The sequence below is a fragment of the Squalius cephalus genome, assembly GCF_949319135.1.
Source record: "Squalius cephalus genome assembly, chromosome: 23".
NCBI classification, from domain to species: Eukaryota; Metazoa; Chordata; class Actinopteri; order Cypriniformes; family Leuciscidae; genus Squalius; species Squalius cephalus.
In genome coordinates, this window is record NC_137144.1 from 16,177,530 (window position 1) to 16,191,370 (window position 13,841).

Sequence of the window (13,841 nt, forward strand, 5' to 3'; positions counted from 1 at the left end):
GAGGAACTCTTAACCTAGTAAGGAAATCCTGTGTCCTCGCTGCGATTCTACCTTTCTTGTTCGTTTCCTTGATCGTGTTTTAACTTTAGAAGTGTATCACAACTGTGAGCTGTGAAGATGACATCACTTCCCAAGGCCCTCACAGATAATGATGCTGGCAGTGGCTTTATTTGCGTATGCCTCCAGCTAGCATTGCAATTTGGGCTTTGGTGGGATCTTGTGTGTCTCATTCGCTTTTGATTGGGGAACGGGGTCCTTTTATAGAAGTCCTACTCTATTCTGTACAAACATACACAGTTGGCTTGTGCAGTTTCAACAGGCCCCAGGTTGCCTTCATTACAGAGACGTCTCATTATTGGCCAGCCAGTATCTACAACTGTCTGCACTTATGCAACTGACTTTCTGTGTGTGTGCGTGTGTGGAGATGACTTTAATCCAAAGTGATAGGATTTAGTAAACAAGTGGGTCAAACAACGGCTATTTTATTAGACGGCGGCTATTTGCACGTGTAAATAGTAGTTAGATGATATTTATACTTATAAATAGTGGCAGATACTATTTGCACCTCAGTGTTGTCGTACATTAAACGGTATTATAATAATAATAACAGAGTGTAAATGATTATTACATTTTTTAAATGGATGCCGCCTTATTGGGACAATAAAGCCCTCCCTATAAATGTGACTGCACCTTAAAGGCCCGTTCACACTAACTATAACGATAACTCGAAATGTAAGGTTTTAATAATCATTCTAATTCTTTGAGAACAGAATTAGCTATAAAGGTAACGACAAAGAGGAACAATATCGTTGGAATCGCTTTCAGAAGGATTTTTTTCCCAGCTGAGAAACAATAAAAACATTTGCAGCCAATCAGAATCTCCTCGGCTTTAAAGAGCTTGAGCATTTAAAGCAGCATACGACAAAACTTCAGCGAGCGTTTAGAATAAACAAAGTTAGCGTGTGTTGAGGTGGGCGGCTGGGCGCTGATATAGTTATTGTTATAGTTGTCTGTATAGTTATTGTTCTTGATGTAAATGAGCCTTAAGAGGACAACTTTGCACGTCACTCGTGTGAAATACGCCGGAGACTTGACTTACAGTTGATTTCAATGGAATTTTATGTTAGCATGTTGCTAAGCTAACAGAGTGATATGCTAATAAGATATATACATACACAAATACATACAATACACAAATACTGAATAAGAATCATACTTTACAGTATTGAATGAAATAATTTTTTCACTGATTCGCAGTGCATTCTAGGATTGCTTTTTTACAGTGTCGATTAATTTTAATTCTGCTTGTTGGGAACGGGGCGCACTTGCTTGACAACTGTCTCCTGTAACTGTATCACTCTCTCTCATTGGTTGTCATCGCATTGCTCATTTGCAGTCTTCTCTACTTCATTATAAAACATTGGTTGGTCATGCCACCAGAATTAAACTGGTTTCATTGAAAATGAATGACTTGATGTTGCTTTTTCATTGTAAACCTCTCAGTGTGAACACCCGTTCAGAAGGCAGCATAATTATGTTTTGTAAGAGCCTTATGATGAAGCTAATTTATGTACATACGCACTCTGAGCAAGTGGTAGATGTGACAGCGCTGACATAATGCTCTTGGGAGTATGGCGCTTCATATTTTGTTTAAATATGCGTGTTTAGAACTCTCATATTTTCATCATTTCTTCATCAGGTGATGTGATCGTCTACATCAATGACATCTGTGTCTTGGGCACCACCCATGCCGATGTGGTGAAACTCTTCCAGTCAGTCCCCATTGGCCAGAGCGTTACCCTGGTGCTGTGTCGGGGATACCCCCTCCCTTACGACCCAGAGGACCCCTCCGCTAGCTCTTCCATGCCCCCTTTGGGCCTAGTGGATCACCCGTTGCTGCTCAATGGAAGGAACAGCTATGAAAATTACATGGAGTACATGTCTTTGACTGGCCGCTTAGTACCTGAGCACGGCGAGGGCCTTCCCCCGCATCCCCACCCTGGAGACACCCACCTGGACGGCTCGCAGCCTACATCCCTGACCACACCGGGACCCCCACCTGATGACAGCGTCTCCATGGCGTCATCCTCGGGAGCAACCACTGGGGCTCAAGTGGTCCCTGAGCTTCTGAGTCTCACTATAACCAAAGGCGCAGAGGGTTTCGGGTTCACCATAGCGGACAGTCCCACAGGGCAGAGAGTCAAACAGGTGCGCTGATATCCATTAACAAACATTTAATTGCAGTGGTCTCAAACTCTAATTAAATTATATATATATATATATGTATATATATATATATATATATATATATGTATATATATATATATATGTATATATATATATGTATATATTAGGGCTGTCAAACGATTAATCGCGATTAATCGCATCCAAAATAAAAGTTTGTTTTTACATAATATATGTGTGTGTATGGAGTATAATTATTTTCTATGTATAAATACACACACATGCATATATATTTAAGAACATTTGTTATTTATATATAAAATATTTATATATAATATAAATTATATATAATATAAATATATATACACAGTATATATATATGCAAATATTTCTTAAATATATACACATGCATGTGTGTGTATTTATATATAGAAAATAATTATACACCGTACACACACATATATTATGTAAAAACAAACTTTTATTTTGGATGCGATTAATCGCAATTAATCGTTTGACAGCCCTAATATATATATATATATATATATATACAGTAGTGACCAAAAGTAATGTCCAGCCTAGGATAATTGGCATCTTCCACACTTTTGTTAAATATTATTCGAAATTTGTTAAAAAACTTTGTAATAATATTACGTAGTTGTGCTTGGAGTTTTATTTGTAATAATGAAATGAAACATGCCAAATTTTGTAGACATAATTTTTGGCCAGGCTGTCATACCAAGAAATTATGAACACATGCAAAAACAAGAGAGAACAAATGAAATATTAAAAACTGCTTTTTGTACTTCTGTTAGTTTTTTGCATAGTAAAATAAAACCTGTATGTTTTTTGCCAAATAATTTTGTCAGATACAGTAAATACCTTAACCTTAAGTTTAGTCTTTATTTTTCCTTCATACTTAAAACATTTTAAAATATATTTTGATCATATTTTGGTCATTTTATCGAACTTGTAGGGTCATAAAAACAAATATTCCCTACGGACATCACTTTTGGCCACTACACCAATGGAAAAAAATATACACAACCAATTATTAAATATTAAATATAATTATATTATTTATCTGAATATATGTTTGTTTATATATATATATATATATATATATATATATATATATATATATATATATATACATACATACATACAAAATAAGAAATATAAACAAATATATGAATTATTGTAGAGAAATAAATAAACACATATATGTACTTATATATAAACCAATGTAAAATATTATTAAATATATACATTTATTTATATTTATTTATTGTTTTGTAGAAAATAGATGAACAAACACACACATTATTTATATTTATGTATAGAGAGAGAGAGATGTATTGGAAAATAAATAAATAAATAAATAAATAGGCTTCTGTTGTACTCAATAGAAGAGAATAAAAAATATAAATAGAAAAATATAAATATTTAGAAAATAGATAAACACACACACACACACACATATATAAATACATAAATAAATAGGCTCCTGTTGTACTTATGTTAAGTATGGAGTGAGGGCACTGATCTCAATAAGGGGGTGAGGGTAATGGTGTAACAGTCTCCAAAAAAACTTCAAACCAAATGAAAAGAGAAAATTCGTTTAAGGATATTAAACGGTTATATGCCCTGTCTGAATGCTCATATGCCGGTTTATGTGTCATAACTGTTTCTTTACGTTGTGATCAGGTTCTGGAGCCGCAGGGTTGTCCAGGGTTATGTGAAGGAGACTTGATGGTGGAGATTAATCAGAAGGGTCTCCAGGGACTCAACCACACACAGGTGGTGCAGCTGCTCAAGGACTGTCCAGTGGGAACAGAGGCTACGCTTGTCATTCAGAGAGGAGCAGCAGCAGGTGCGCACATTTACACCCTTCATTTTTAAGACCAAGTTCATCAGAAATGTACTGAAGGTTGCCCGAAATCTATTCTGGACTTTGGCAAAGTGAAATGTTCACGTATGTATTGTCTTCTGAAGTCTTCTGAAGCCTTATGACAGCTTTGTATGAAAAAGAAACCACAATTTAAGTAGAAATGAGGAAAGTAACTTCGTATACATCCGTGAACTTCAGCTTAATTTGCCTTAAGCTTTGATTCGTCAAGATTTTGAAATAAGAGGAGAGAAATACTCCTACTATAGAGTCCTAGATGTACTTTGCCAGAGCATCTCAATTTTTCAGACTCAAACTGTTTTCTTTCAGAATAACTGAAGCTGATGAGCTGTTTTGGGGAAATTTTAGCAAAGCCTTCGCAATATTGCACACTGTATCATCTCTTGGCAAGAGCTGGTGACAGTTATTAGCATATTCAGACAGAAGCCAAGCTAATCTACTAATTCCATGCGAGTCCACTTATCAGAGTGCTTACTTTCATTAAAATGTACATCCAGAGTGTAATATTTTATCACCCTTTATAATTAGGATATTCTTAGAATGAAAATTAATGAGGCAATTAATAGAAACGATCTTGAAGAACGCTAAAGTCTCTCCATGTGTTTAGTAAGTAAGCCTGATATGAGTTCTTAAGATGCTTGTCCATTTTTCTGAACCACTATCAATCAAGTAATTACACCAGTGCATCCTGCCAATTACGCTGTGTGTCTGTTCTCACCTCCTTTGCGTGTTTCATGACTATATCGAAGGCTACGGTCTTAAAGGACCGCTCAGAAAACACTCCAAGGCCTCTTGTAACGGAGCGAGAGACGTCCCACGTGACTCACTGGCTGAGTGCGAGACCATTCAGTTTCCTGCCGGCGCTCTGCCAAGAGTCCGGCCTGCGCCGGCCATGTTCACAGCTCTTTTCCCCAGTTGTCTAATTAAAGCACGACTCCCACACTGAGCTGGTGGAGATAAACAGGCTGACGAATCAGAATACAGAGTGGCTGAAGGGGGGCAGGGCGTTCAGCAAACAGACCAATCAGAGCGTGTTACTTCCCTGTAGGTAGCACTGAGGGAATACACTGAAATAGATGCTGATTGAGGAGACATAATTTATTCTTAGTGACGTGAAGAGCTTATATTATCATAATTTACATAAATTTACATGGATTTATCTATTTAAAGCAACAGGATGAATGGGCAAATAAATGTCAAGACAAGCATAATTTCTCACCAGGACAAGAGCAAATATCCAGAAATCTTAACGGGGTTGAAATACTTTTCACTTAATCTTTTTAAATATCTATCTATCTATCTATCTATCTATCTATCTATCTATCTATCTATCTATCTATCTATCTATCTATCTATCTATCTATCTATATACACACACACACACACACACACACACATATATTAGGGCTGTCAAACGATTAATCGCGATTAATCGCATCCAAAATAAAAGTTTGTTTTTACATAATATATGTGTGTGTACGGTGTATAATTATTTTCTATATATAAATACACACACATGCATGTATATATTTAAGAAATATTTGCATGTATATACTGTGTATATATATTTATATTATATATAATTTATATTATATATAAATATTTTATATATAAATAACACATTTTTCTTAAATATATATGCATGTGTGTGTATTTATATATAGAAAATAATTATACTCCATACACACACATATATTATGTAAACACAAACTTTTATTTTGGATGTGATTAATCGCGATTAATCGTTTGACAGCCCTAATATATATATATGTATTTAATAGTGTTTAGTTAGGATTAGGAAATGGGTGATTATAGCTATCAAAAAACACTCAACATTTTGTCATATTGAGTCATATTTTTTTCAAATATCTTGTAAATATCATATTTCTGTAAAGGTATACTTAACTAAAATGTGTGATTTATAATCAAAGCAGTGTTGTTATTGTAAACTTGAACTATTAAATAGTTTTCAGTAATTGAAATAAAGTAAATCTAGGTGCAAAAAACTTAAAAGAAAATCTAAATTTACTAAAACTAAAATAAAAATAATTAAATAGATGTATTAAATAATAATAAAGGACAAAAGAACAATGAAAATGACAAAATTACTAAAACAGCATAAAATGTATATGAAATTCAAAATAATTTGAAATTATTTCAAAAATGCTAAAAGTAAAATACATAAAAAAATCTTATTAAAAAATGAATGAGGGCTTGTTTTTCACTAAATATCACTAAATAAACAAAAGAAAAAAAATATATACTTAATCTGGTTTTGTTTATATGCACCATTATAACAAAACAATACATAGAAATAAATAGTAATATTTACTTGCATGTAATTCTGCCAGCAAAAGCATAACAAATATATATTGCAAATATTCAACATTTTGTCCGACCCTAGTTAGTACCAGTTATCGAATTACATTTGCACCCATATAAACACCCTGTATAAATGTAACTTTTGCAGTAATTTCATTAGATTTATGTCTGTTAAAATCTAAAATGATCTCATTTGGCAGATAAATGCAATAATGCATTATTTCTTAATACAATAAGTAATGCATTTATTTCTGAATGTTTCCAAAGTACTAAACGAATCACTGATGGAAGCGTTAAGGAACCAGAAATGCTTACGATTCCCATTTCGAATTCTTCAAGCATTTCTCTACCTTATTAGTGCCGCAGTCAGAGCACAATATCACTGTCCGTCTTCCTCTCTGCGGTTCTTTTGTCAGGGTTATTGACATCTCGAGTAGGACTGGACAGACAGGTGCGAGGTGATAACTACAGTATACTCCTCTGAGTTCCCGGAGTGTCGGAAATATCATCAGGGCCGTGGCATTTCATCAGATCTCTTACATCCTCTTGGCTCTATTCCATCTGGGTCTCTGAGTACACAGAGATGACACTCACCCCGAATCCCTCACCTTTCAGACTTCACCTGAGAGAGACTCGTGAGTCGTGACATGAACGAAACCCAAGGAAGCATGAGGCGACTGATGCCATTGACTGAACATGGCATTCGACTCCTAATTTTGAATTGTTGTTTCAGTTCAAGTCAGATTAAAAGCAATCAATCAATAAGAGAATACATTTTTTGAAATTTTGCATGCGAGTTACAATGAAGTTCTTCGGCCTTTGTTGTCCATATGGCATCTTTTGTAATGTATTGGGGGAGGATGAGGACTTATGGAGTGGCACGACTGTGCATGTTTGCCCGAGGCTTTATGTTTAGCTCTTCGCTGCCAAGTCGTGTCCTGGTCATATAGCGTTTGATGTAAGCCTGTTAGTTTAAGTAGGCATAAAAATGCCTTGCCCCCCTGCCTACAAATACTCACATACACACACCTCATACGTACAGTGTGTGAATGCACAAAGACTCTCAATATAATCCATGTTATTGAAAGAAACATGCATGAGACTTGAGAAATGAAAAGTCATAACTCATTATTCTTCCAGCACCTCTGGCCATGGTATAATCACATTGCAGATGAATCTTAAACAACCTTCTTCTTATTACAGTCATATCACAAATGCACATCATGAATTGTATTATATGGAGAACTTAATACTGAAAAACAGTATTATTGGAGTTCTTTACTCGCTGTAAAAATGTGCAGTTTTAACTATAGTTTCTACCAGATCTGACCCTTAAAAATGGCTTTCCATTTGTGTAACCTAAAGTAGTCTGTAAGATACTTAATAATAATATTTTTTTAATTAAATAATCTTTTTATTTGTAAATTGTTTATTTAGGTGATTTAGATTAGTATTAGGAAGCATGTTAAGCAATATTTAGTGTAATATTCTTAATCATTTGAATTATTTTTCAAAATTGTGTGAAATAATGACTAATATATTTATTTTTCTGACCCTTTTAGCATTTTTTTCATAAAGCAAGAAAAGAAAACAATGTCAATAAAGTCAGAAAAAAGATCTAATCCCCATTTTCTTCTCAAGTAAATATATGTAGTATGTCCATAAATACATTTTTATAAATGGAAGGAAGCTACCGTGATATAGATACAGCACATAAGCTAAAAGCATTGCTGGCCATTATGATTTCATTATGATGATTCAGAACTGACTGAAAGTCGCAAGAGTTGTAAAAATCTAGTTTAGTGTCTCACGTCTGTTTTACAGAGTTTGGCTTCTGCTCAAAGCTAATCAAAGCTAATGATGTAATTACCTCACTAATAAATGCAATAACGTTTCCTCGCTTAAGAGCCTACAGGACAACGAAGTGAAGAGAAAAAGGGGCAAATATTATGTGACTAATATGAAAAATGTCTTTAAGGAATATCTAATGATAATCTTTCTCTTTCTTTTTCTATCAGGCCTCTTTTCACCCTGGGATCCCACAAAACAGGTAAATGGATTTCAAATATTTAGTTTCTCAAAAAACGGTTTGTTTTTGCATGTTCTTGAACTGACCTTGACATTAAATTACCAAGTTCTGTCATGAAACTCTAGATGGCGCAGGCGCGATCCTTAACTCATTTGGTAGTGATCGCATCGTTATCTACATAGCGCAGCTGATTGGTTGCTGTTGCATCAGCAGCCAATGAGCTGCGGCTCAACAATCTCTCCGAGAGTTGTCATGACAGAACTGGTGTAACTTCAAAGGCTTATAAAGTAAGTCTTCAATACAGATTCAACCGTTTCGGTTCCAGTAAAAGCTCTCGCACATGCTTCCACCAATGTGGATGGAACACGGTACTAAAATAATTCGACAATTCCTGCTCTACTCATTCAGTGGCGCCACAACACAGCTACTGCAAATACTGAACCAATCAGACACCGCAAGAAGAGTAGTTCAATTCCTGAACGAATTACTCTTCTGAGCCAACCTGATCTCATGAGAAAACTCTTGCAATTTCGTATGAATTTGTACAATGGGATTTGTACAGCATTATTATTTTTTTAAATTCAGCTTGAAGGTTCGCTCCTGCGCATAAGTGGTGCATATGAACCATGCATTGTGGTTGATAAATGAAAAAACATTGTGTTTTATCAGTAGTATTCTATTTTTATATTAATGATTTTATACTCTATTTTTATAGAAATGAATACAATGTTACAACATTTTAGTTTGTTTATTATAGTTTTTTTAATGGATAGTTAAGGCTAATCATTGGATTGCATATTTGCCCATAAACATGAAGTAGAATAAGTTCAAACTGTGTAGTGTTAGATTTTTCAGCATTTCCTGCCAATATTTGCTTTTGACATTCTGCTTCAGTGTTTGCTGGAGAAATGATCGAATCATGTTTTTATGTAACATAAGAGGATTTGACCTCCTGCACACCTCCGGCTATCCGCTGTCCTTTAGCAGAGATCTTGGACTAGTGTTTGATGGCCGAAATCCCTCGGGAGCTCAGAACGATTGCAGCATCAATCTCCAATCTCTGTTAAAGACAAACCGCAGCCACGAGTTCTTAGTCTCAGCACGTGTTCACCGGCGCGCTGGATAACACTCTGATGAAACCCGACATGGAGGTGTCCCGGGTGACAGATGCATTAACGCAGCCGCCATGGGTGGCGTACTTAATCAGTATGACTTTTGTGCTGCTGCATTAGCAAACAAAAAGCTTTAACCGACAGCAAAGTGTGCCTTTTTAATATATGTGTGTGTGTGAGAGGTGCGCGCTCGAATGTGTTTATCATGAAGAGAAATTATTCCGAGCAAAGATTATGCAGGTGATACTCAATTGATATTCCTCCTCCTCTGTCCCGGAGACCCGCGGACTCAATCATGCCGTGTGATTTATAGCTCTGGCGGACTTAAAAACAAAACTTCTCGTTTCTGAAAATGGATTCATTTGAAGTTGAAATATTAAAGAGGGTTCACGCAAAAATGAAAATTCTGTCATCATTTACTCACCCTCATGTCACTCCAAACCTGTCAGATTTTCTTATTTATTTTATTCACAGGTTATTTATTTCACAAAATAAACCACTTCAGCATGATAGAAACCCTCCAAAATATTTATTTCCCACTCTGGCCAATAGTGATTAAATTGAGAAAATGTATTATTCATATTTTTTTTAAGAAGGCCATGAAAATGCATTTTGCATTATTTTTATTTAAGAAAAAATATATAAATGTATACATTTAATTCTGCACAAAGCACAGTTCAGGAAGCAGAAAATGTGGGTGTAAATACTATAAACTATATATATGTATATATATATATATATATATATATATATATATATATATGTATATATATATTAGGGCTGTCAAACGATTAATCGCGATTAATCGCATCCAAAATAAAAGTTTGTTTTTACATAATACATGTGTGTGTACGGTGTATAATTATTTTCTATATATAAATACACACACATGCATTTAATTAGAGTTTAAGACCTAAGATATATATATGTATGTATGTATGTATATGATATAAAATTAAATAATACAATTTATAGTTTTTAGTTAATTATAATTTATTTAAAAATATTTTTAATTGGCATAGCTTACTGGCCTTTATACAAAAAATATTTACCTGCAGGATTGGCTAATTCTAATTGGCCAATCAGAATCAAGTATTCCAGCGAGAGGGGATATTTAGCAGAACACCCAGGCTGCTCTTATCACTATCCCACAACAAACAAATTCTTCCCAGGGTTTTCAGTTCTCTGGTATAATTTTCCTTAGTCTTACATGCCTTAATTGCATTTGCGGGTCCACAAATGCTGTTTGAGAAACTAAACGGACTACACATCTCAGGTTAAGTTTCTCCGAAGCCTTGTAAAATAACGGAACATTTCATTTAGCTCATTTAGGTATTTCTAGAGCTAGCCTTGATATCTAATTTCATGTGAGTTCACTTTCATGCCAGCGTGAGGTACATCATTTTCAGGAGGCCGTCCGGTTCGGCTGGATTCAGGGCTCGTAATGGAATTGGCAAGTTAAGCAGAAAGCTGCAGGTGAAATGAACAGCTCACAGGAAATAGGATCCATTAGCCCCCGGGGCGCATGACTGTAGCACAGACACTTCGCTTCACACTTTAGTTCCACACTTAGGGCTTAATTCGTCTCCTTCGCTGAACCTCCAGAGAGCGATTGGACTGCTAAACTCTCTCCTCTCAGAAAGAGGACAGGAGAAATGACAGGGGTCCGAATGATGATACACCCAATCTTTTGTGCTTGATCTTTTAAAGGATCTACATAGGAGATTTTCACTACTTTTTAGTGTATGCATGTGTATTATCCACTCAAACCGGTCTATGTCTGTATTGTCCTTGCAGTGGGACCCTCAAGGAAGCCCCCAGACCAGCTTGTCGGCCACTTTGCTCCCCCACGGCGCTCCACATCCCGGACAGACGCTCCATCGCTCCTCCGTTCCGGACACAGAGGGCTTCCACCTGGGCAAGCCTGACCCCTACGACCTCTATGAGAAGTCACGTGCCATTTACGAAAGCAGACGTAAGTCGTGTATTCTAATCATTTATATACATGTATATTTGCTTAAAAATGAAGCATTTTTTGGACCGTTAGTTTTTGTTTCTCCACAAATTCTCATGACTGAATGGCTTTTGGATGTTTGGATGACTATACTATACTATATTATTGCGGGATTTTTTTTCTCACATCATATTAATGACAATGGAAATTCTTCATTTTCATAAATCATGTCACAACTAGAAAAAAAGGCTTAATTTTCTTCAATCCAATGACTTCTTACTCATTTCTTTTCATTTAGGGGTGAAATACGAGCCTATAAAATTCTTGACAGGTTCCTTGAGATTCCTCCCACACATGAGCCTCAATAAAGCATAAAGCCAGTTGATAGTTCAAAAGTATTTTTGAATAATTTTATTAAATAGTTTGAAGCTTTCATTTCTCATTCGCACAGAGCCAATCCCACCTCGGACGCTGACAGACTCTACAGGCAAGTCTTTTGTGCTGCTTTCCCTTTCTTTAAGTCGCAGAGCACATATGCCGTTAGTCACATTTCAATGGCTAATTTATGTAACCCATGTGACTTTAGGGCTCTATATTTAGCTCTCTGTCTACCACCATACTCTTATCCTCCAGTACATCAGAAGGTTCAGCACTCCAGTTGGTGAGCTGACCTACATAACGTGTGGCGTTCTCTGATTCCTCAGCTTGTGGTTAGGTTTAGGGATGGTTTGATGTTCCTGAAGAAGCCCTGATCTCTGCTTTTATGTCAAACATACCGAGGAAGCAGCATGGATTGGGTGCGTTTGATCTAATCTGTTATTCTTGTTCCTCAGGTGTGGAGTACCAGGAAGTGGAAGTGCACCTGCTGCGCGAGAAGACCGGCTTCGGCTTCAGGATCCTGGGTGGAGACGAGGCGGTGCAGGCTGTGAGTCCGGAGGCCCGTGACAAGGCTCGTATGGGGCAGGATAAACAGATACTGGCTCATATCTGTACAGCTCCATGAGCAGCAGATGGAAACACACCTGATAAATTCATTTACTTCAGCTGCTTATATGACATTAGCAGTATCGTGTTTTTATTTGGGCATACACCATGACAATATGATGGTATATGACTATAGTGGTTATTATAATTTTGAAAATTTTACAGTAATTATTAGAGCTGGGCTGTATAGTGATATACATTACCATTCAAAAGTTAATGGTCAGTATGATTTTTTTTTAATTGTTTGTTGAAATAAGTCTCTTATGCTCATCATGGCTACATTTATTTAATCAAAAACACAATAGAACAGTAATATTGTGAAAATAACTGTTTTCAATTTTAATATATTTTTAAAATGTAATATATCCCTGTGATTCAAAGCTGTGAATCATTACTTCTTCTAATATGCTAATTTTGGTGCTCAATAATCATTTCTTATTATTATCAATGTTGAGAAGGCAAATGTTGTGCTGCTTAATATTTTTGTGCAAACCGTGATACATTTTTTTCAGGATTCTTGGATGTATGGAAAGTTCAACAGCATTTATTTGAACTCAAAATCTTTTGTAACATTATAAATGTCTTTACTCTCACTTTTTAATCAATTGAATACATCCTTGCTGATTAAAAGTATTCATTTTTTCATTTTTTTTTTTAAGTGAACCAAATACGCAGACATTGTGACTTAAGTTTGTATCCATCAAGCTTCAAAAGAAACATAAAAAAAACGATCTAAGTTGCTACATAGAAAAAAAATACATTTATTTTGTACAAATACAAAAAATGTAATGTGTATATAAAATTTTGGGGATGAATTTCCAGCAAAATTATAGTTTGAGGTGTACAATAATACTACTTACTCATAAGGAGATATTTTCACTATAATGCCCAGCTTTAATTTTTGATTTCAGTTTTGATCTTGGATTTTCCATAAATAGTTATCTAATTTTCTTTTTCATTTTAATTTGATTTAATTTCAGTGTTTTCATCCATTTCATCCCATAAAAAATTGTTCCATCTGCCTGTGACGAGAGACACGGCGCTGTGATTGGTTGTTTTACATGTCAATCAGATGTGGTGTTTTTTTGACAGAATACATTGCTAGTCTGAAGCCAGGCCTGAGAAATATTTGAAAATGTGTACAATTTCAGAAAAAAATTATACTGAATTTTTGGTAGAATTTTAGTGCTTTGTTTTACTCTGTAGCACTGCGTTTTATTTTATTTTTTTACAAAATTGTTGTTTACTGCTAATAGTTATCATTAGCAATAACTCTAACCTTGTTCAGTACCAAGGAATATTATTATATTATTTTATTAGCATCTGATAGCATATTATAATATTAGC

The 13,841-nt window shown here is 35.2% G+C and overlaps 1 protein-coding gene across 8 annotated transcripts in view; it reads left to right on the forward strand.

Annotated features, from left to right (window-relative positions):
* The window catches only part of magi2b (membrane associated guanylate kinase, WW and PDZ domain containing 2b), an 85,805-nt gene that overhangs the window by 57,730 nt on the left and 14,234 nt on the right, over positions 1 to 13,841 (forward strand). For 4 of the 8 annotated variants that reach the window (XM_079858571.1, XM_079858570.1, XM_079858574.1 and 1 more), the window contains 6 exons: positions 1,700 to 2,208; positions 3,892 to 4,057; positions 8,434 to 8,465; positions 11,354 to 11,531; positions 11,962 to 11,997; positions 12,344 to 12,459. In XM_079858571.1, coding sequence (XP_079714697.1) covers positions 1,700 to 2,208; positions 3,892 to 4,057; positions 8,434 to 8,465; positions 11,354 to 11,531; positions 11,962 to 11,997; positions 12,344 to 12,459 — 1,037 coding nt within the window. The remainder of the gene's footprint in view (positions 1 to 1,699; positions 2,209 to 3,891; positions 4,058 to 8,433; positions 8,466 to 11,353; positions 11,532 to 11,961; positions 11,998 to 12,343; positions 12,460 to 13,841) is intronic. The other 4 variants (XM_079858573.1, XM_079858572.1, XM_079858577.1 and 1 more) reach the window with 3 other exon arrangements.